Here is a 23143-nt window from a genome sequence, read left to right as displayed (position 1 = left end):
ATCGGTGCCCTAATTGTTGGTACTCGCCAATACCAATACCACCATTTTAGTGCTTGATCGGGGCCCCGCCCGATACTGGTATCTGTATCAGTGCAACACTAATTAAAAGGCATTCAATTCTTCAATATAAAACTAAGGTTAATAACAAAAAACTAATTATCTAGAATTTATCCTGACGTAGACTCGTCTTGTGCTAGGTGTGGGCACAGCCCTGCTGATCTCAGTCATATATTCTGGCTTTGCCTCAGGCTTCTCCCTTTTTGGGAGTCAATCTTTAGGACGATTACATTTATATGTGAGAGGAATATTAATCGAAGCGCTCTAACTGCCTTATTCGGGGTTGTCCCTTCGACTACACCAATAACAACGCAGCAGGCCAATGCCACAGCTTTTGTTACACTACTTGCAAGACTCCTAATATTATCCAACTGGAAGAGAGCGGCTCCACCGTCTCATTAGTAATGGATAGAAGATGTTAATTTCCACCTGAAGCTTGAACATCTGAAACATACAGTTAACGACTCAATTTAACAATACAATACCACCTGGCAGCCATTTCTTATGTACTTTGAGACAGATTTCTTCTTAGTAAATAGCCCTGTTAGCATCTGTTTTGTTTAATTGCCGTTCTTGTATGCTTAAAATAATAAAAAGATTTGAATAATAATATAAAACTAAGGCCTTAATTGGACTTAAAAAAGTTCGGTCAGCAAGGAATAATCAGTGGATCATTATTTATACCTGAAACTAATAAGTTTTCAGTGATTTAATGAATTTAGAGTTAATCAATAAAAATTAAAAACAATATATTTTTTTTTGCGATCACTGAGTATGGGAGCGGCCATTTTTGCCCAAATCTAGTAGCCCCTCCCTCCTGCCATCTTCCAGCAGTGACGTCACGGTGCGGTAAGCCTAGCGCCATTCTCCCCGCTTTACAAGCTAAATCAATGGGAACTACTAGACACATCTGCAATCAACAACAATTATTGAAGATTTCCAGAGGACTTCACCATTGAAATTCACCAGAGCTATAGTGAAACTGACAATGCCCACGTGCATGGCAGCTGGAATACATCGGGTAAAAGTGGAAACAAAGAGTTATTCCACCTTTCTGATTCCTGATCCTCCACGGACGGGTTGGTCGTTGGATCGCCAACTTGAAGAGGGAGGATTTGCCATCGAACTTCTGGCCAGAGAAAAAACCCGTAATATGTAGCCAACATTTGGAAGAAGAATGTTTTCAAGATGACTTGGATAATAGCGCGTTGTGACAAACACCAGATACAGCACTGGGACTTGATCAACAGCCGATACCGCACCGTGACGTCACTAACCAGCAGGTGGCAGTAGTGTTCTTTGACAAACATGGATGCCTCCAGTAAAGCACATTCAGATAAAAATTACTCTGAATTAAAAACACTGATCATTTATTGAACAGGATGGAATCATTTCAGATTTAAAGAACTTTCAGAAGTTTGAATTCTGAATACGAGCGGACTTTTCCTTTAAAGGACAGGAAAGAGCAGGTTTAACGCTGCTCTGAGGCCCTGCAAGGTGAAGCAAATGCATCAATGTTTTATTGTAAATTATAAACATGTTATTCACATTGAATTATTGGGAGGAACAGGTCCCTATGGTCCCTATGCAAACCTACAGCCATGCACCAATAGATATGAAAATGCACAGCAGCACCTTACTGTAAGCTACATGCAGGTTGCCATGGTTACAGATGTCCATATGTTCAGGTGCGCTCTGAGGTCATAGACATAATCTCTGATTAGCGGACGAATGCGTCTCTGAGCCACATTTTCTCCTCGTTTCTCTCTTTAGACTACGTACATTTACTAGTCAGCTGCTGTGAGCAGGATACCTGCCCTAGCTTGCTTGATGTTACCATGACAACGTAACTTCCATGAACCTGTGTCGATTAGGCATCAAAGTAATTAAAATAAAATCCAAATACACGTAATAGCAAAATACAAGTCAAAATCTTTTCCCAAAATATAAGAAATGTATAAATTGTGCAAATTATTTTTAATAAATTATTTTTTTAAATCTCCCTCTCCCCACTAGGAGGTGCTGCAGGACCCCTGCACCCCACTTCCCTTTATTATGCATTCATTTTTAGAGTTTTAGAAGAATATTTGAGCGTGTAGCAGCAGTTAGCAAAGCTTATCCAATCATTTACTGTAAATTGTTCAGTTCAGTTTATTCGAACAACAAAACAATATAAGATGTGTAAATACAACACAACACAATGAATACATAAACCATAATAAATTGTTCGAAAAGGAATGGGATGGTGTGCTCTCTAAATCCTACTTTGCATATTATTCTTATTGCTCTTTTTTGTAGTGTGCATATGGATTGTAATGTGCTCTTATAGATGTTACCCCAAGCTTCAACACAGTAAATCAAATATGGCAAAAACAATGAAAAATAAAGCATTTTTAGTGATTTTGGGTTCAATATATGACTCGCCCTGCTAAGAATAGCACAGCATTTGGCAAGCTTATTTTTCACATAGCTTACATGTGGTTTCCAGCAGATCTTGTGGTCTAAAATCACACCAAGAAACTTTATTTCATTCACTTTTTTGATTTCTTTATTATCAATTGAAATGTTTCCATTAATCTCAGAATTCTTTCTTCCAAATATGATAAACTTTGTTTTGTCCAAATTAAGAGATAATTTATTTTTATCAAACCAAATTTTAAATTTATTCATTTCTGTTGTAATTAGCTCCAAGATCTGCGGTAAACTTTCGCCCGAACAAAATACATTTGTGTCATCTGCAAATAAAATCAATGACAGTGCCCTTGAAACTTTACAGATGTCATTTATATAAATGATAAATAATTTGGGGCCCAGCACTGAACCCTGTGGTACTCCACATGTAATTTCCAAGAGCTCTGATTTATGTTCCCCTATTTGAACAAATTGTTGTCTATTTCCTAAGTAGCTTCTTATCCAGTCCAACCCAACTCCCCTTATCCCATACCTTTCTAGTTTGGTCAGCAATATGTTGTGGTCAATGGTATCAAAAGCCTTTTTTAAATCAATAAAAACCCCAACTGCCACTTTTTTATCGTCAATGCAATCTGTAATTTCCTCCATGAGCTGTAGTAGTGCCTGGGATGTTGATCTGTTTGACCTGAATCCATATTGATTGTCAGTGTATATGTTGTGTTTTTCCATAAAGATATCTAGTTTAGTGGTAAATAGTTTTTCAATTATTTTGGAAAACTGAGGGAGTAAAGAAACTGGCCTATAGTTTGTAAAATGGTGTCTGTTTCCGGTTTTGAACAGTGGAATAACTTTGGCTATTTTCATTTTGTCTGGAAATGTACCTGTTTGAAAGGACAGGTTACAAATATAAGCTAGTGGTTTAATAATTTCTTCCATAACAATCTTAACAGTTTTCATATCTATTTCCATCCAGTCAGCAGAGGTTTTATTTTTGCAGTTTTGTATTATTTCTCTAACATCAGTCTCAGTCACTGCACCCAGAAAGATTGTGTATGGGTTCCTTTCCCCCATGTCTTCGCAGACAGATGTATTTGTCTCTGATATTTTTGACGCAAGCTCAGGTCCAACATTGACAAAGAACCTATTAAAACCATTAGCAACGTCAGTCATATCCTTTATAATTTTGTCCTTTTCAGTAAAATATTCCGGTAATTTTGTTCCCTTTGACTCCTTTCTCACAATACTGTTTAAGATAGTCCATATACCTTTAACATTGTTTTTATTTCCTTCCAGCAATTTATTGTAGTACTCCCTCTTACAAGACCTCAATATATTAGTTAATTTATTTTTGTACCTCTTGTATTTTGCTTCTGCTTCCACTGTCCTTTTTTAAGAAAATGTCTATACAATGAGTTCTTCTTCATACACTCCCTCCTCAACCCCTCAGTCACCCATGGACTATTTATCTGTTTAATGCTTTCTTTAAATTTCTTTACTGGGCAGTGCTTATTGTACGACATATTAAACATATCCATAAATTTCTCATAGGCTGCATTTACATTTTCTTCGATGTACACAGGCTCCCAGTTTTGATGTAATAAATCCTGTTTTAAAGCCATCATGGCTCCCTCTGTTTTAATCCTTTTATATCTAAACCCATTAATTGCAAGCTTCTTTCTTCTATAATTGCAATTAAATAATGTAAAAATTGGTAAATGGTCAGATATGTCTGTAATTAATATACCACTTTCTGTGCTATTTTCCGTGTAGTTTGTAAATATGTTGTCAATCAACTCGGCACTGTGAGAAGTTATTCTTGTTGGTCTGGTAATGGTTGGATATAGGCCCATACTGTAGACTGTATTCATGAACTGTTCCGTCTTTCTATGTCCTGTATTCATGAGATTAATATTGAAATCTCCACAGATGAATAGAAGCGTCTGTGTCATATTAAAGAAGTGCTCAAACCATTCAGTAAATAATTCAACATTTCCTCCCGGTGCTCTGTAAACACAACTGATAACAGCATTCTTCATTTTTTCTAAACCAATTTCAATTGTGACGCATTCCAGTAAGTCATCCACACATACCGTCATTTTGTCAACAATCTTAGCATTCAACTCATTTTTCACAAAAAATCCCACACCTCCACCAGTCTTATTGTTTCGATTCAGATGCACAAACTCATATCCTTCCATCCCAAAATCCGCCCCGCTTTCGTTGTTTATCCACGTTTCTGTTATTACTATGACATCAAAGGGATGTACAACTTGACACACATAGTCCTTTATGTTTACAAAGTTTGCATACAGGCTTCTGCTGTTAATGTGTAGTACTGATAATTTCCCGTCCTGCTTTACTTGATTGTATTGTTTGTCGGTGTAGTAACGACAGTCACTGTTGATGTGAGTGTAGAAGTTGTTGTCGGGATCTATATCCTGTTCCATATCTAGTTGGGTATGCTCAGTGTATTGAAATTGGTGTAAGCCTAACTCCGTAATGTCCTGTAAATTGTGAAGGTGTGACATACTGGCCTCCGCCAAATCTTCTTTTATGCTTGTCATGTAGGTGTAGTCTTTGCGTTACCTTACGGTAGCTCCCATGACGTTCCTCATTCAAACTTTCTCAACTCCTCCATACTCCTTACTTGAACAACTTTAGCCTCTTCCGGAGCCCCATTTAACTTGATGAATATCTTGCCGTTTACAGTCCACGTTTGTTGTATTTTCTTCAGTTTTTTAATGAATCTCGCTTGTTTGGCTATTTCCGCATTTTCCTTGGTCAGATGTTCATTTACATAAACATCGGTTCCTTTCAATTTCCTCCCCTCTTTCAACAGTGCCGTCTTGTGTTTTCTGTTGCAAAAACGTATCAGGATGGCTTGCCTATCACCGGCATTTCTCTTCGTGATTGGAAAACAAGCCTCGATACTCCCATTGTCCAGCTCAATTCCTTTAGATTGGAAAAAGGAAGTAACTTGTTGCTCCGTGGACGCTTGCATCTCCATATTCGTTTCTCCTTCGTCTGCAGTGACAGCGCGAGCATACGAACGCGGTTTCACCCTGAGGCCTGTGATAATTACCTCGTTTAACCTCGCGTGTTGCTCCAGCTCTGCAACCCGACTTTGTAGTCGCTCGATTTTCTTGTCCTTTTCTGCATTTTGAATACAAAGTGCCTTGATCTCCTCCACTAAGCTCAATATTCCTTTTTGCTGCGTTGTGACCGAGGAAACCTCCTCGGTTAGGAATTAGGAAAAATCGCTCTTCTTAGTTCCTCCATATCCTCAGACGCGTTCTTCCTTGGAGCCATATTGTTTGAAAAAGATCTACTTCAAATTCACAGCATAAACTGTTGCAGCGTATTTCAGCATCCATGTTTCCCAAAGTCAGATTCGGTATTTGATCATGATGGTTTATCTTTGTCACAGTCTTCAGCTCCTAAAGCTCCTTTCAAATTTAGCATAAAGAAAACAAAATGATAAAGCTGAATATTCCTAAAGTGGGAAAACTTTTCTGCCATTTGTCTTTTAAATAAAGTCTTTATTGGTTGTAAAAAGTCAAAGGCAGCAGATGCAGACCTGATCGGCCTCTGATGACCTGCCTGTTATGAGCATCATCAGGACAAATTGAGGTTTTAGCACCAATAATGCAACAAATTTTACCTCATATATTATTGATTTTGTAGGAATTATAGAAAAGCTTTGGTATCCAGGTAATTGAAATATTCCTTTTATATCTGGATTTTTTAAATTGCATTTTACGGCTCATATTTCCCTACATAGAAATATTGAAAACAGAATTTATTTACAAACAGTGTCAATGCTGACGCACTTATATTCAGAATCCCTATAAATCACTAATAGATCTCTCCTTTTGATTCTTTACAGCCATGTTATTGATAATATCATCAATAATGTCTGCAGTAGTTATTGGTTTAATATTTGCTGCTTTGATGGTTTTTCCACTTCAGACGTTTTTTCCATTATGAACTCAGATCTGTTACGGTCGGCAGTGACGACTTTTCCAAATCAAGTCTTAAATTGTTTGTTTTTTTCCAAAAAGCAGCATTTAAAAGAGTTCAGTTCATTTTTTCCTGAACTGTTTCACTGTTGAACAGTTAAAGGCTGTTTCACTTGTAAAAAAAAAAGTTAACCTTGAAATTTATTATTTTTTTTAAAACAATTTCTCAGCTTTAATAATACTGGAGGACGATTCCTTTATTCGGTTCCTTTATTCTTTTCCTCAGGTTTTAAATGAAGAAACCCTCCAACTCCTCAGTGAGGGACTAAAATTTAATCTTTATTGAGGTGAATCATGAAAACAAATGTCAAACAGTGTAACAAGGCTTGTGAGACTTAACAGAAAAGTCAGTTTGGGAGGAAATAAAAGAATCCAAACAATCAAACGGTGCATTGAATAAAATCTGTTGGTTTTCTCCAGGAGAGGATTGTTCCTGGTTCCAGCCGTCGTTCCTCTACAGTTTGGTGTCTTTGAGCTGCAGAGAAAACAGGATAATGAAAACAAAGCAGCAGGTTGATGTTCGCTGCAAAGACTCAAGAATTTTTTTTACTCTGATCCCTTTAAATAAAATCCAGTGCAACCAGTTTAGTAGATGTAGTTGGAAAAAAAAACTATTGAACTATTCACCCCAGTTAAATAAACGGAGATCGATGGATTTCTCTCAGTCGGCACTTTATTACTTTATTTTTATCTTTGCAAAGAGAGAACAGTTTATCATGCAGCCTTTACTGCACGGTAATCAGCCCTGTTCTGATCTGGGCAGCGTCCGTTCCTCCTTACTTACAGTAATGGACAGTGATGGGAGTAACGGCGTTGAAAGTTACTAACGCCGCTACCTTTTTTAGTAACGAGTATTCAAAATTATTACTCTTCATGTAACTATAACGCAGTTACAATTGCCGACACCCCGTTACTGCGCGTTACTCAGGTCGCACAATTAACCTTTTTTCATGATAGGACTCGTGCGCGCGTCATGAGAGAGGGGAGGGTGGAGAGTCAGGAGGACTCCAGCAGCAAAACAGCGCTTTCCAGATGGAAATGCCGGTGTTACGTCGAGTAGCGCAATAGTTACTTTTACTACTAATTACTTTTATTGTGGAGTAACTCAGTTACTTTTTGGGAGAAGTAACTAGTAACTATAACTAATTACTTTTTCAAAGTATTGTGCCCAACACTGGTAATGGAAAGTAGTCAGAGTCAAATCAAATTACTGCGGCGTCGGCAGTGATGCGGTCGCTGTATCGGACTGTCGTGGTGCAGAGGGAGCTGAGTCGGGAGGCAAAGCTCTGGATTTACCGATGGATCTACGTTCCCACCCTCACCTATGGTCAGGAGATCTGGGTAACGACCCAAAGGACAAGATCACGAATACAAGCGGCTGAAATGAGTTTCCTTCGCAGGGTGGCTGGGCGCAGCCTTCCAGATGGGGTGAGGAGCTCAGTTACCAGGGAGGAGCTCGGAGTAGAGTCTCTGCTTCTCCACGTGGAAAGGAACCTGCTGAGGAGGTTCTGGCATCTGTTCCTGATGCCTCCTGGTCGCCTCCTTCAGGAGGTGTTTCAGGCATGTCCCATTGGGAGGAGGCCTGGTGGAAGGACCAGGACACAATGGAGGGACGATGTCCTCCGCCACCGGACCCCGGATAATAAAGCATCAAGCTAAGGTCCCAGGAAGAATGATTCCATTTTAAATACTTCTAAGCATCCAAGGTTAAATGTTTCTCTACAGTCACCACATGGAAAAAGGAAAACCCTCAAAGATGCAGGTCAGGCTCTAAATTTTCAACTTGTTGTCAAACAGACTAATTCATGTAGTTAAATTTGAATTCCACATCTTGAATCCATCTTGCTTTCAAGGTAGGAACATTTTTAGCAATACGAAGACATTTTATTGAGGTTTGATGCTTCAGTGCAGCGTTCTCCCATCATCTCTCTGCTCACTGCTCATCAAGTAAAGGATTCCTTCTGGTTGGATAATTTAACTAGATTTTATTCTCTAAGGAGGCAGTTTGCTGTCATTTTAAATTGTAACTTTTTTTCTTACCACATCAACGGTTCTGTTGTCCTTGAATTTTTCCAACACATGCAGCATGGCGTCATGCAGGGTTGGGAAGAACATGGATGTCTGAATCTCATCGTCAAAGAACATGCAGCTGTGCAGCTTCTCCAGGATCAGGGCTGATGGTAGAACATCAGTAACTACATCATTAGTTTCTACATTTTAGCAGGAAGTTGGAATTATGACTTCAGCCACGGATTATAAACCGATTTCCATCTTAAACCATAAAAGTTCTGGAAAACTTCATCGCTTCCATCGCTCTCTTCAATATGTTCCCCTGCTCTTTCATTTTAGAGGTCCCCATTATATGCATACAGCAAAAAGACTAAAAAAACCTTTAGATGCTGATAAATAAAACAATAAAACAGTTAAGCTCTATTAAGTAATCGCCACCTACTGCTCTCATAGTTTAGTACCACTGCCAGCAGATGGCGCTACCCTGTTTGTGTTAGCTCATCGTGCTCGGTGCTGGAATTCTATTTAGGCACAAAAAGGTCAATCTAAACAGTATCAGGATGGAAACTTGGCTCATTTAACCTCGTTTTATTAAGAACCAATAGTTTCTAGTCTTATTTGTTTAGAGATATAACGTGACTGTCCACATTTAACCATAAAGACAGCGAGAAAAACCGTTGAAGAGATGATCAACTCACCATCACATGAAACTATGTAAACATCCACATCAATTCTGATAAACTCCTTAAGTGCCTGTAGAGAGAAGCAACGGTAGATTATATTGGATAGTGACTCCTAGGACGACTACTAGTGGATCATCTCTTTGATAGATTACTGTTTGATTTGTCGTTTTACCGTTTTGAGTCCCTTCATCGCAGAAATGTCCAGAAAGGAAACAGCGGAGAAGTCGAGGATCAGGCTGTGGAGGTCCACTCTGGGGAAGTTGATCCCGGGAGGAAGATCGGCGTTCATGTTTATCTGAAACGAGACGTCCTTCGGATCACACGGCGGGTCCATCTCCTCGGTGTTTGCACACATTTCATCGGGAGTCGTCCAGCAGGAATCCTCCAAGGCTTTCTGTTACATAAAAAAGTTAAATTGAAGACGGTTCAGTTATAAAATAATGAAATTTTGCCACAATGGAAGCTTGATTGACCATAAAAAAAAAAGCGTTTGGGTTCTGTTTCACAAGCAAGTTTACTAAAAACTTTGGGATTTTTCACAAAGTGATTTCCCTCAACCTCTGTTTCTGTTGCCATGGTAACATTTTCCCCACAGCTAACCTGGTCAGCAGCAGGTTGTCTTCAGTAAACTCATTCAGTTTCTCAATATGAGTGCTTGTGCGTCCTCGTGAAACGTCATCAGCCTCAGCTCTAGTACTGTTATAGAACGGACAAAGTACCCGGATGTTGTTCTGGCCCCTCCCTCTTTACCCAGCATGCATCACAGCAGACCTGTCCGTTCTCCAGACTGACAGCTGTCCCAGCATGCACTGCGGCAGCAGCAGCTTCCAGGTTAGCGCTCACAGAGCTCCGAGTATTAAGTTAAAAGTTTTCTTTTCTGTTGTTCTATAAAAGTATGTTTTTATACTTTAAGCGTCACTATATGGAACATTGACTGATTTAGTGCGGAATAAACTTTTTTTTTTTTTTCCAAAGTCGAGAAGAACGCGGCAACCAATGGAGCTCCGAGGGTAACCCAGCCCATCTGTAGCAACCAGGGCTAACGTGTGTTTCCTGGACGGGGCCGCCTGTGGAGCTGGTTGACAGTTGCCTTTTGTATCTATGCTTCTTTTTCTATGTCTGCTCTTGTCTCCTTGAACCCCAGTGGGCCTCAGCAGATGGCCGCTCACACTGAGCCTGGTTCTGCTGGAGGTTTCTTCCTGTTCAAAGGGAGTTTTTCCTCTCCACTGTCGCTACAAGCATGCTTAGTGTGAGGGATTGCTGAAGAGTCAATGAGTCGATGCAATCAGCTGGTTTTCCTTAGATAGAAAATTTGAATCAATCTGACTGGATGATCTGGTTGAACTGGAAAGTGACCTGAGATGACATGATGTGAATTGGAGCTATAGAAATAAACTGAATAGAATGGAACTCGAGCCATTGGGTTGAATTGCAAAATGCCCCTGATGTTTGTCTGTAATATAGTTTGTGTGTCTGTCTTTCTCCTCTTTGTCTGACAAGCATTTATGCTCTTAACAAAGAGGATGTGATAATATTGGTTGTTACTTTTGTTTGTGTCAGAAAATATGAACTAAGGACGGTTTGGAGAGACACCGGATGGAACTCACTACAGAGGGAACACAGAGTCATTTGTAGCAGAGGGGTCAACATTTTTAAAACTACTTAAAGTATAAAAGTCAAAGTAATGCAGGAAAAACTGTTAAGGCCAGAAGCTTTACTGCTCAACCCAATAAAGGAACATTTTTCTACAATTCTGGATGATAACTTCCTTAGACTTCATTGTTTTAGTTTTATAATTAATGGTAACAGTGCTAAATTTAACATCTTGAAAAACGATTGTTAGATTCAAAATATTGTGAGTTCATATAGGACAAAAATGAATCTGAAGCAAAAAGGGATTTTTTAAACAGAGCTTTTCCTGCAGGAATGAGAAAGGCTGCTGCTCACATCCCAGCACCAATCTGACCCCCAACAGAACAGCGGAGTCTTTTATTCACAGAGCAGAAACAGATGGGTGGGTTTTATGACCCTAGAATGACCAACTGGCTGAGAGGCAGGTCATAAAAGTTTATGACCCTGTAAATGCCTTCTGGCTGGCAAGTCTAGAATGACCCTCCTAATTGAATCACAGGACAGAATGTAGCATCTTATTTCTTCAATGTTTCATATGCACATATATTAATTTTATAATTGTCATTCAATAACTCTAACAACGATTTATTTTGGTATGTGATGAGCAACAGGTTGGGGCAGCACCGAGTCCAACCACAGAGAAATGAATTGTCTGGATGAAACTAATTATTTTGATGATTTTTATTATTATTATTTTTTTTTAATACCAACAGGCCAGAATGAAAATGAGCTTAAATGAAACAAAACTAATGAGTCTATTTTTAAAATGTAAGAATTAGAAGGATAAAGTTTAAAAGTCTAAAAAATAGTTACTCCAGAAAAGTATAAATAGCCAACATTTCCACTTAAGTAACGTAAAGAAGTATGTGTTATTTGTTAGTTGACAGCTCTGGTTTTTAGTCTTTGGTTTAATAAGTATGGAAGGTGTGAAGCTGCTGATATGCAGACATTGAGGTGGTAAGAGGACGCCATCTGCCTCAGACGACACAGAGAGGCAAAGAAAGGGGCCATAGGCAATGATGGGCCGATTGAAGGGTCAACCACCATCAGACAGGACCAGGATGGGACTGATAACTAAACTGAACCCCCAGATTATTATATACAATGAAAAAAACTGTGAGTGAATGATCAAAAACAGATTAGTGTAAATCCACAGATAACGTATGCAATTTAAAGGACCCACATTGAGAAATAACTTTCTAAACAAAAGCTAAGTATAAAATATCAGCATCTATGTAAAAGTAAGAGAAGGAAACAGATTAGTGCCAAGGTTAAATGGAGATTTTTGAGGATCCAAATGCAGTGGTGAGTTTTGAAGATTTAATAAAGTTCCAGAGGCAAACAGGGGCAACTACCCGAAAGTACTAAAATAAATAAAAAAAAAAAACTCAGGGAAAACACACAAGGGGAGCAAGAAGACGAAGGAGCAACAAAACAACAAGTTCCAGCAAAGAGTGACTGAACATGAGGTGTTTAAATAGGAGAATGAACAAAGAGCAGGCTAATCAGCAGATTGGGAGCAGTTGTGGACAGAAGGAACTAGAAGGGAGCTAGGGAAAATGAGACTGATACAAAAGAGCAGCAGAGGGCAAACAAGAAATACCTAAAACTTAAATTCAATCGACAACAACTAGAATAAGACAAAATTGAAATAAAACCAACAAACTAAAAAACACAGAAAGACAAAGTATAACTGAAAACTCAAAAAGAAAACTTAAACAGAACCAAAAAGTCTAGAGTCATGACAATTAGTGTAATCTTAAACAATTACAATAAGCAATATTGTAAAGATGTTTCACTGAAACAATCTAAGCCGGGTTTTGATCATTTGTCTGGTGAATTTTAATTAGCATAACATGAAAGGAGTATAACTTGAACCATGCTTAGAAATGCTGCACAGAAGGCAACATCATCTAACACTAGAACTACTACGGAGGGGTCAATTGTCCTTTTTACCTAAAAGCCCTACAAGAGGGTCATTTGTCCCTTTGGACCTCCTGCGGACACTCCTTTTGTTGTGGAAATGTGGCTGTTAGCAGCTCATAGCTGTCACTTGAGTCACAGAGTCGCTTGAGCCTGTGTGGGGAGGCTACACAGGCTCAACTTGGCAAAGGCAAGCTTTTAGTATAGTTTTTAGTGGATTTTTACGCAGTGAATCATCAGGATCAACGAGAATTTGGGATCAAAACTCTAAACATTTATTGTTAAAAAAATACAAAACAAAACCTATTTACAATGAATGCAAAAGAAACTGTTTTCCCAGTTTTCGTGTGGAAGGTTGTGGCATAAGTAACTTATTTTTGTGTGCCAAAAATAGAAGAAAAAGGAATTACAAAGAAAAAAATCATATTTACAAAGAATGCAAATGAGTGAAATACATTTGAGCAGTCACTAGCAATTCTGGCACTGCCATTGCTCCTTTCGGCATTTCCCACATGTGTATTTGTAACACTTTTCACAGCGCACTTTTGCACGATTGTCCTTGCATTTGATTTTAGCCTGACACTTGGTTCTTTGTCCGAGTTGTGGTGTGGAGGGTTGTTGCCGAAGCAATTGCTCCTTTTGGGCCTTTTTCATACCCATGTGGGAGTGAGCCAACTCTCTTGCCAGTTCAAACAGGAAATCCACCCGTCTTTCCTTTCTCCCGGTGCATAATTGATAGAGCACGTGGGCATTCAGTGCTGCAATGTCTATCATGTTGTAGAACACTGCTACTGGCCAGCGCCTTGTTGCTGCACGGACAGTGTATTCCCGCACCATCTGGTCCATGACATCGACGCCGCACTTTGTTGTGTTGTAGAGTGTGATGGTGTTTGGCTTCTTTTTGGTGGTTTTCTCCTGTCTCAATCGTGCTGTGCATGCTGCTGAGAACATACACAGTCTTCTTCCGCTTGGGTGCATACACAGTCAGTGTGGCACCAGTGGATGAAAATACCTGGGTGGTAAATTCATTGCGGTGCATCTGTCGAGTTGACGGTGGGATTTCTTGGCGAATCCTGTTGACTGTGCCGAGGATGGTTGTGTTCCGGCTGAATAGGCGTTTTGCAAGTGACAGTGATGTAAAGAAATTGTCTGTGGTAACATTTCTGCCCTTGTCCAAGAATGGTTCCATCAACCTCATAACTACACTCTCAAACACTCTCTCCCCACGAGGCCGAGTGGGGTCCTTGCCAAGATATGGGAGGATGTTGCAGACGTATTTGGTTTTCAAGTCACACGCCACCCAAAACTTGATACCAAACTTGTCTGGTTTAGTTGCAATGTACTGTAGGAAACAGCAGCGAGTCTTGCACGGGAAAAGTTGTTCGTCAATAGTGATGTCTTGACCAGGAATGTAGGATGTGATGCAGTTGGTGACAAACAATCCCCATATGTTTGAAATTGCAGCAAACCTATCAGTCTGTACTCGCTCACTGCGGGTGTCTCTGTCATCAAAACGCAGGTGATGCATGATGTTTTGGAAATGATGGTCTCGAATGATGCCAAGCATGTCCAGAGTGATGAAACAAAGGAAGCTCTGAAGGCGACTTGTGATTGACCTCCTGGCTTTAGCTGTTGGCTCTCCATCTGCGCTGTATGGCGATGGTGGGGTGAAATGTGGACCCGTTCCCACCTGTTCTTCATGCCATACTGTGCCATCTTTTGCAGTCTCTGTCACATCAGTCGCCAGCCGAGCTCTCTTCGTTGGTTGGGGAGCACTCTCCTCATCTGTAGCGTGAAAAAAATTTAATTATGAGCAATGGGAAATTCAAATGATATCACAAATGCAAGTATAGAAGCTAATCACAGCAAACATTGTTTATTTTTCTAGTTTCAAGTAATGTAGTAAAAATCACCTTGGAACTAGTATTTTTCAACTAGAAATAAAAACCTCAAATTAGACTATTTTTACTTGTTTTAAGAAATTTGCCGATGGGGCAAGCTTTTTTTTTTTACTAGGTTAGCAATATTTCCTAGCCAAATTTGCTTGGCAAAATTTGCTAGGCAAACAACATTTGCTTGAAATGAGTAAATCAAGCTAGTAAAAAATCTTAGCTAGCAAAAAAGCTTGCCCCATTGGCAAATGTCTTAAAACATGTCAAAATAGTCTAGTTTTTAGGTTCTTATTTCTAGTTAAAAAAATACTAGTTCTGAGGTGATTTACTCCCTCACTGATATGAAATGTAAAATGGGAAATAATATGAAAAGAAATATTACCTGAAGACAACTGAGACAGCTCGGAGTCTGAATCCACCTGGAGATTGATGTCTTCTCCATCCGATTCGCAAGGGTCAGCTCCATTCAGGATCATCTCCAATGCCTGTTGAGTGCTGTATCTCTGCATCTTCGTTCCTTGGAGAGGAGCTTCTTTCACCACAAAATTCTTGAGGGAAATGAAGCAGTGGTCCACATGCACTGGTATTTGTCCATCTAACAATTGCCAGGTTGCATTCACATGAGTCGTTATGGTTACATGGCGTGGGAGATTCACACGTTAATTCAACCATTATCTGGTTGCACTCATATGACTCGTCATGTTCACATGGGAGATTCACACGTCCAAAATGGAGAGAGTGATGTGGACATAGAGTTTGAAGACACTTATGCGAGTGATGAGGAGTCAGATAACGATGCCTGTGTGGACAAAGAAAACCAGGAACCCACTGACTGCACAGCCAGGACATTGGACATTGAGCCCCAATCAAATTAACACATCAAGCCCAGTGACAGATATCGCTGGCAAAAAAAAGGATTTCATCAGTCCCAATACTGATTTTTCTGCTCCAGCTCTCACAGATGATGCAACTGTCCTCCACACACCGCTGCAGTACTTTGAAAAGTTTGTCTCAGAAGACATGATTCAAGCTCTGGCAACCCATACAAATGAGTACAGCGTTCAAAGTAATGGAAGATCGGTGAACGCCACAATCAAGGAAATACAGAAAATGTTGGGCATGTACCTGAGGTTGGGCTTGGTCCAAATGGCTGGAACCCGTATGTATTGGGAGACAGATAGGCGGAACTCCCCAGTTGCTGATGTGATGCCCCACAACAGATTCCAATCACTTTTGACAATATTACATTTTATGAACAATTCAACAGTGTCAGAGACTGAAAAGAGGGACAAGAGGGACTCTGGAAAAATTCAGACAATGGCTTGAGCTTTCAATCACTGCACTATGGAACTATTGATTACACTATGGAAATACTGACTTGAATTATCTCTCATTTCTTTTACTTCTATATCTCTATATTATATCATAAATGTATCTGTCAACACTCTTTCCTGGTCATGTTAAGCTTGTCTGCCTCAACTGACCTAGTATGTTTTTTTGCACATTTTTTTGCAACTAATAGAATGTTCTTTGCACAATTATCTTTATTACTCTTACTTGTACATAACCATTTGCAAGGATGTACTAAATGATTGAGACATATACAAAAGCATTTGAAATTTGATGAAAATTATGATAAATGCCATTCTGTTGTGAGGAACTGCAAATTAGTTTTGGGATTTGTCCATGTTTTGAGAATGACATCTCAATTTCAAGAAATGAGCCAAACAAAGGGAGAAAAACTGTACTGTAACACACTGGGGAGAAGCTGTCTGTCCCTGTTTGTCTTGGCTGTTACCACTGTGAGGTGTGACCCCCTCACCCCTCACCCCACACACGGCCCATAACAGCCTCATTACCATGACAAAATGAGTGATTAGTGTATTCGGGAAAAGCCGCCGGGACAATTGACCCCTCCCTGGAAGTTCTAGGTAGGCGGAAAAATCCTGGTATTTCTAGTGCTAAAAGTATAAAGAAATAATACAGTAGGGATAACAAACCACAACTTAGGAGAAATTAGATGAACTTTTGAGAAAATGTTTGAAGTAAAAGATGAAATTCCTTTAAGACAAACAATATTGATAAATGATACTGATTAGCTGATGCTCGTCTAAACATTAATGAGTTAACTTTGCTTTCCGCCCCTCAATATCAGGGCATAGGATATAAAACTCAAGCTGATTTATATTGAGTATTACAGACACTATATTTACTAGAATCATAAGATGAGCAAAATAATAGGAATTTACTTCACCTGCGACTTGAATTAAAACGTATGATGGAACCGCACATTTAAGACTGGTTTATACTCAGGAACCAGTGTCGCAGTTAATGCAGTTATGTGTCCCCCCTTTCGCAGACACTCTGTTGCACCGCAGGCAGGAGACCTCTGATTGGTTAATTCTACATCCGCTCTACCAACCCAGTCTCGTGGGAAAATGTACCCCCACTACGTTGGTCCACACTGCAAAACGTAGTGGAGGTACATTAATGGCCATTTTTTTGTGGTACTGTTACGTTTCTTCTGCCTATACGCTTTCTATTGTTTTACGTCCTAGTCACGTGACTTTCAAGATTCCAGCTGGGAGAAGAAAAAAATATATATATATGGCCGACATTCGCTCATTTTTTTGTGGAAAGATTAATGACTTGAGTTTGTTTTTGCATTAAAATGAGTTTTGATTACATTTCTAGTGAGAAATGTATAGTTTGTTGCCAGAATATTTACTCAGGGAATGTACATATTCACTTGCTTGTTCGTTTCTTGCAAAGATTTTTCAAGATAATGTGAAACTGTAACGTTTTGGTATAAACATGGCTGAGATTTCTCTAACTTTTAGTGGGAAAATCAATAATTTCAATTAGTTTCTGCATTTAAATGGGTTTTGATTACATTTATAGCGAGAAGTGTAGGGTTTATTTACATAATATTTACTTAGTGAACATACATAATCACCCGCTTGCTAGTTTTTGCTACGGTTTTTCGGATCTCGTCAGGATTATGTGAAATTGCAACGTTTTGGCTGCTACCCATCGCCTAGCATTTAGCTTAGATTCAACATTGAATTCTTTGTGATTTAACTCCATCTGACGGATCAAACCCTCGCCACTGCGTGCGTTGCGTCTGAGGTTGATTTTCAGATCAATGCATTACGTCGTGGCATACGGGAGACACTAATTAAACTAGTTTAAAAAAAGGATCATGGGTTAAGATCGGATGTGTTTTATTTGGAAATCTACCGGATCCTTTGAGCATTTAACTTCCTGTTTGGTGCGATCTCATTGATGGGTTTTGACCAGATTTTGACCAAAGAGGAACTAAAAAAAACAAAAAAACAATTTGAATACACAACCAGCATATCTGGAATCAGTGACAGAGAGCGACTGGGACCAGAAGTTTATTAATTTCTCCCGATTGATTTCCATTCAAAATGTTTTCGCTCCCACCGGGCTCTAGGGAAGGGGCGGGCATACCGCCACCTGCTGTTTTGAGTGTGTAGCAACATTGTTTTACATCTATTAAATTCTATTTTTTAATTTTGTATTCTGAAGATAAATAAATAATGCTTTCCTTAATCTATAAATATATTTTATATTTCCTTTATTTCCCAATAATCCTTTAAGACTCCATTCTTGGCCTGTCCTTTCAACTCTTTTCAATTTCTTCCTTTCAGGTCCAGATGTTTTACAGTTCATCAATACGTGTTCTACATGTTCTATCTCTCCACATCCTTCACATTTATCATTATTTTTCCTCCCTATTAAGTATAAATTGTCATTTAAATAAGTATGATCTACTCTTAATCTGATCATTATTATTTCTTCCCTTCGGTTTCTCTCATTAATATTTCTATTTAATACTGACTTTTGTACTTTATATAACCTTCTTCCTTTTTTATCTTCATTCCACCTTTTTTTTTGCCATTTTTCAATTTCTTTCCTCTTAATAAATTATTTTCCTTCCCCTTTCCCTAAAGGAATTGTAATTGTTATTGCCTCCTCTAATTGCTAATTTGTCTACTACTACCCCACTACTACCCGTAGTGGGGGTACATTTTCCCACTTTGACCTTTTAAGGTTAGCATATTGACCAAAAGCTGACACCAAAAATAAAGCAATCGATTATTTACAACAATATGCTACATTTAAAGAAGACTAATACAGATTTTACTCTCTTATAAGAATTAGTTTTAGGTTTTATAGGGGAGAGTTTGCATCGGCAGTCATCTGGGAATCTTTTATGTATTTACTGGTAAAGAACAACCTCTCAACCCATTTAATGTAAATGTTGCCTCGAACCAGAAAGTTATTTGAAGAGCATAGATACATAAATATATGCATAGCTTTAACAAGGGCCTCATGAAGGTCTGTTCTGTTATTCTCTTTTGGAGAATATAGACATTGTGGGCATTTATTTCCCTGATAAGCTGGTGAAGATTCTTAGACATCCAGGTCATAATCATTCCAAAAACAAAAAACAAAAAAACAAAAACAAACAAACTTTAGACTTTGTTTTTCAAGTTTGAAGACTTCCCATTCAGGACGTTTTTCAATTCAAAATTACAGTAGCCCAACAAATCCTTGTTTTGGCTAAGAAAATATGCAAATTGAACCTGATGCCTGATCCCAATAGCTTGACTCTGAACCGAATTTGATCCCTATTACTTTTTGGCCACATGCACATTATTGTACTGCCTGGTCAACCCTAAGAAAATGTTCTGGAACTGCCACTGAACTGACACCCAATGCATGGAGGGTAACCCAAAAAGGGCCATTGTTAGAGAAACTGGGTGCCTACAAAGTGCTGTTTTCAAGCTAATTAATGGAAAGTTAGGTGGAATGAAAAGTAGACAAATAACAATTACAATTCCTTTAGGGAAAGGGGAAGGGAAATCATTTATTAAGAGGAAAGAAACTTAAAAATGGCAAAAAAAAAGGTGGAATGAAGATAAAAAGGAAGAAGGTTATATAAAGTACAAAAGTCAGTATTAAATAGAAATATTAATGAGAGAAACCGAAGGGAAGAAATAATAATGATCAGATTAAGAGTAGGTCATACTTATTTAAATGACAATTTATACTTAATAGGGAGGAAAAATAATGATAAATGTGAAGGATGTGGAGAGATAGAAAATGTAGAACACGTATTGATGAACTGTAAAACATCTGGACCTGAAAAGAAGAAATTGAAAAGAGTTGAAAGGACAGGCCAAGAATGGAGTCTTAAAGGATTATTGGGAAATAAAGGAAATATAAAATATATTTATAGATTAAGGAAAGCATTATTTATTTATCTTCAGAATACAAAATTAAAAAATAGAATTTAATAGATGTAAAACAATGTTGCTACACACTCAAAACAGCAGGTGGCGGTATGCCCGCCCCTTCCCTAGAGCCCGGTGGGATCGAAAACATTTTGAATGGAAATCAATGGGGAGAAATTAATAAACTTCTGGTCCCAGTCGCTCTCTGTCACTGATTCCAGATATGCTGGTTGTGTATTCAAATTGTTTTGTTTTTTTTGAGTTCCTCTTTGGTCAAAATCCATCAATGAGATCACACCAAACAGGAAGTTAAATGCACAAACGATCCGGTAGATTTCCAAATAAAACACATCCGATCTTAACCCATGATCCTTTTTTTTAACTAGTTTAATTAGTTTCTCCCGTATGCCACGACGTAATGCATTGATCTGAAAATCAACCTGAGACGCAACGCACGCAGTGGCGAGGGTTTGATCCGTCGGATGGAGTTAAATCACAAAGAATTCAATGTTGAATCGGGGCGGAAGCTAAATGCTAGGCGATGGGTAGCAGCCAAAACGTTGCAATTTCACATAATCCTGACGAGATCCGAAAACTAGCAAGCGGGTGATTATGTATGCTCTCTGTCATTGATTCCAGATATGCTGGTTGTGTATTTAAATTGTTTTTTTTTTTTTTTTTAGTTCCTCTTTGGTCAAAATCTGGTCAAAACCCATCAATGAGATCGCACCAAACAGGAAGTTAAATGCACAAAGGATCCGGTAGATTTCCAAATAAAACACATCCGATCTTAACCCATGATCCTTTTTTTTAACTAGTTTAATTAGTTTCTCCCGTATGCCACGACGTAATGCATTGATCTGAATATCAACCTCAGACGCAACGCACGCAGTGGCGAGGGTTTGATCCGTCAGATGGAGTTAAATCACAAAGAATTCAATGTTGAATCTAAGCTAAATGCTAGGCGATGGGTAGCAGCCAAAACGTTGCAATTTCACATAATCCTGACGAGATCCGAAAAACCGTAGCAAAAACTAGCAAGCGGGTGATTATGTATGTTCACTAAGTAAATATTATGTAAATAAACCCTACACTTCTCGCTATAAATGTAATCAAAACCCATTTAAATGCAGAAACTGATTGAAATTATTGATTTTCCCACTAAAAGTTAGAGAAATCTCAGCCATGTTTATACCAAAACGTTACAGTTTCACATTATCTTGAAAAATCTTTGCAAGAAACGAACAAGCAAGTGAATATGTACATTCCCTGAGTAAATATTCTGGCAACAAACTATACATTTCTCACTAGAAATGTAATCAAAACTCATTTTAATGCAAAAACAAACTCAAGTTATTAATCTTTCCACAAAAAAATGAGCGAATGTCGGCCATCTATATATATTTTTTTCTTCTCCCAGCTGGAATCTTGAAAGTCACGTGACTAGGACGTAAAACAATAGAAAGCGTATAGGCAGAAGAAACGTAACAGTACCACAAAAAAATGGCCATTAATGTACCTCCACTACGTTTTGCAGTGTGGACCAACGTAGTGGGGGTACATTTTCCCACGAGACTGGGTTGGCTCTACACTATGCGTATTTCCTGTTTAGTACCTAATGGCAGAAGCTCTGGTTGCCAGTCTTTGGGGAACACCACTTCATGATTGTCCCTCTGGCGTTGTGGTGTGGAATGACATGGCACAGACTACGCTTCAATATTGGGCATAAATCAAAAATATCTGCATCGTACCTGCGACAAGCTAACTGCGACTAATTGCCCTAACCCCTAAATCCTTCCATCACTATATTGAGGGGGGACTGCCACTACCCGATATGTCCTGGAAGCGCCATCGTTCCTGCGCATCCGCTAACAGAACAAAAAGATCTGAGTCCCCGAAAGCTATGCAATAACGATACTTAAAATACTTTTTTTTATATACTTAAAACATTAAAGAATGCTAAACTACATCATGTGGAAAATATTGAAGACTTTTCTGGAAGAAATGGATACGTTTGACATTCTCGCCAATGTATTGCGTGACGTCATCATCGAACACGTTCAGAGCAGTCACAGTAACGTTCGAAAGTCTATTTAAGTTTATTGCTGTTTTTCTGTTTTAGAATATGCGATATATATGCAAAAACCAATATATATAATAATAAAAAAGTCAGAAAAACGAAGTATTGCCTACCCGGAGGTTATTCTGTTGGCACACGCGCAGGACGTGCTTCCGGGATGCGGATCGGGTAGCGACAGGGACTATATAGTTAACTGACTGTTCGGACAGATAATCACAACCATGTGACTCCGCCTCCCCGCGTGATTCCTGCGCCATCTTTGTTATTTGTCCCCGCAACAACGAAACCCACAATGGTCTAGTGACTGTGGATGATCGTTACTTTTCAAGGTAAAAATTTAGATTCCACAATTTTTTCAGTGTATTCTCATTATGAGTTCGTATGAAATCGTCCGAAAAGTTATGCACCGTAATTTTGTACGTTTTGGACGTTTTTTTCGTCGTATGCGCATCTTACGCACCATTTAATAACTTCGAATTTAACATACAATTAACCCTAACCCTGACCCTAACCCTAAGGTATAAAACAGCAAGCAACGTAGTTAGAGACATGAAGAAGTAATTATTGCACTGTTTTTCCCATTTTTACGTCCGTCCGCGGATCTGCTTTTTTTGTCCGTCTACCTGCGCATGCGCACTGGTCTGTTTTTTTTTAGGAAAAACGTCCAAAACATACGAAATAGTGTGCATAACTTTTCGTACAATTTCATACGAACTGATAATGAGAATATGTTGATTTTTTTATTCACTAGACGTTCGGACACTCATCTAAAATGGCGCAACCACTTCCTCCAAACACCAGACATCATTTAGACGTTGGTTTATAGTAGTGTTGCACCGATAGTGTCAGGCGGGGCTCCGATCCAGCACTGAAATGTTATCTGTATCGGCGAGTACCAACAAATACGGTATCAATACCATTTTTAGAGCCAAAAGTTTCTTCAACTATTGTCGCCCATTCCAGGTAGGCAATAAAAAGTTCTACTGGATTCACTTTGTTTTAGTCTTTTTCTTGCTTCACAAAGGTAGGCAGCAGCTAACAAAGCCATGATGGCAATTATTTTACATCCAGGTAGTCTGCAGTTCTTCATATATACACACATCAATTTCAAACACATGGTATCGATATCGGCAAACACTGCCCAGCCAGGTATCGGGTATCAGTATTAGGG

The 23143-nt window shown here is 38.8% G+C and overlaps 1 protein-coding gene across 1 annotated transcript in view; it reads right to left on the bottom strand.

The window, feature by feature from the left end:
• Window positions 1-8195: 8195 nt before the first annotated feature.
• LOC119789374 (chloride anion exchanger-like) overlaps window positions 8196-23143 on the bottom strand; it is a 31168-nt gene continuing 16220 nt past the window's right edge. Inside the window, 4 exon segments of the mRNA XM_038294238.1 lie at window positions 8196-8207; window positions 8529-8662; window positions 9197-9251; window positions 9354-9575. Of these exon segments, the coding sequence (XP_038150166.1) occupies window positions 8196-8207; window positions 8529-8662; window positions 9197-9251; window positions 9354-9575 (423 nt within the window).

This window comes from Cyprinodon tularosa, unplaced genomic scaffold (assembly GCF_016077235.1).
Source record: "Cyprinodon tularosa strain WSP-4 unplaced genomic scaffold, ASM1607723v1 ctg337, whole genome shotgun sequence".
In the NCBI taxonomy this organism is placed as follows: Eukaryota; Metazoa; Chordata; class Actinopteri; order Cyprinodontiformes; family Cyprinodontidae; genus Cyprinodon; species Cyprinodon tularosa.
The sequence above is the reverse complement of the archived record's forward strand: the minus strand, read 5'-3'. Positions and strand labels throughout refer to the sequence as shown.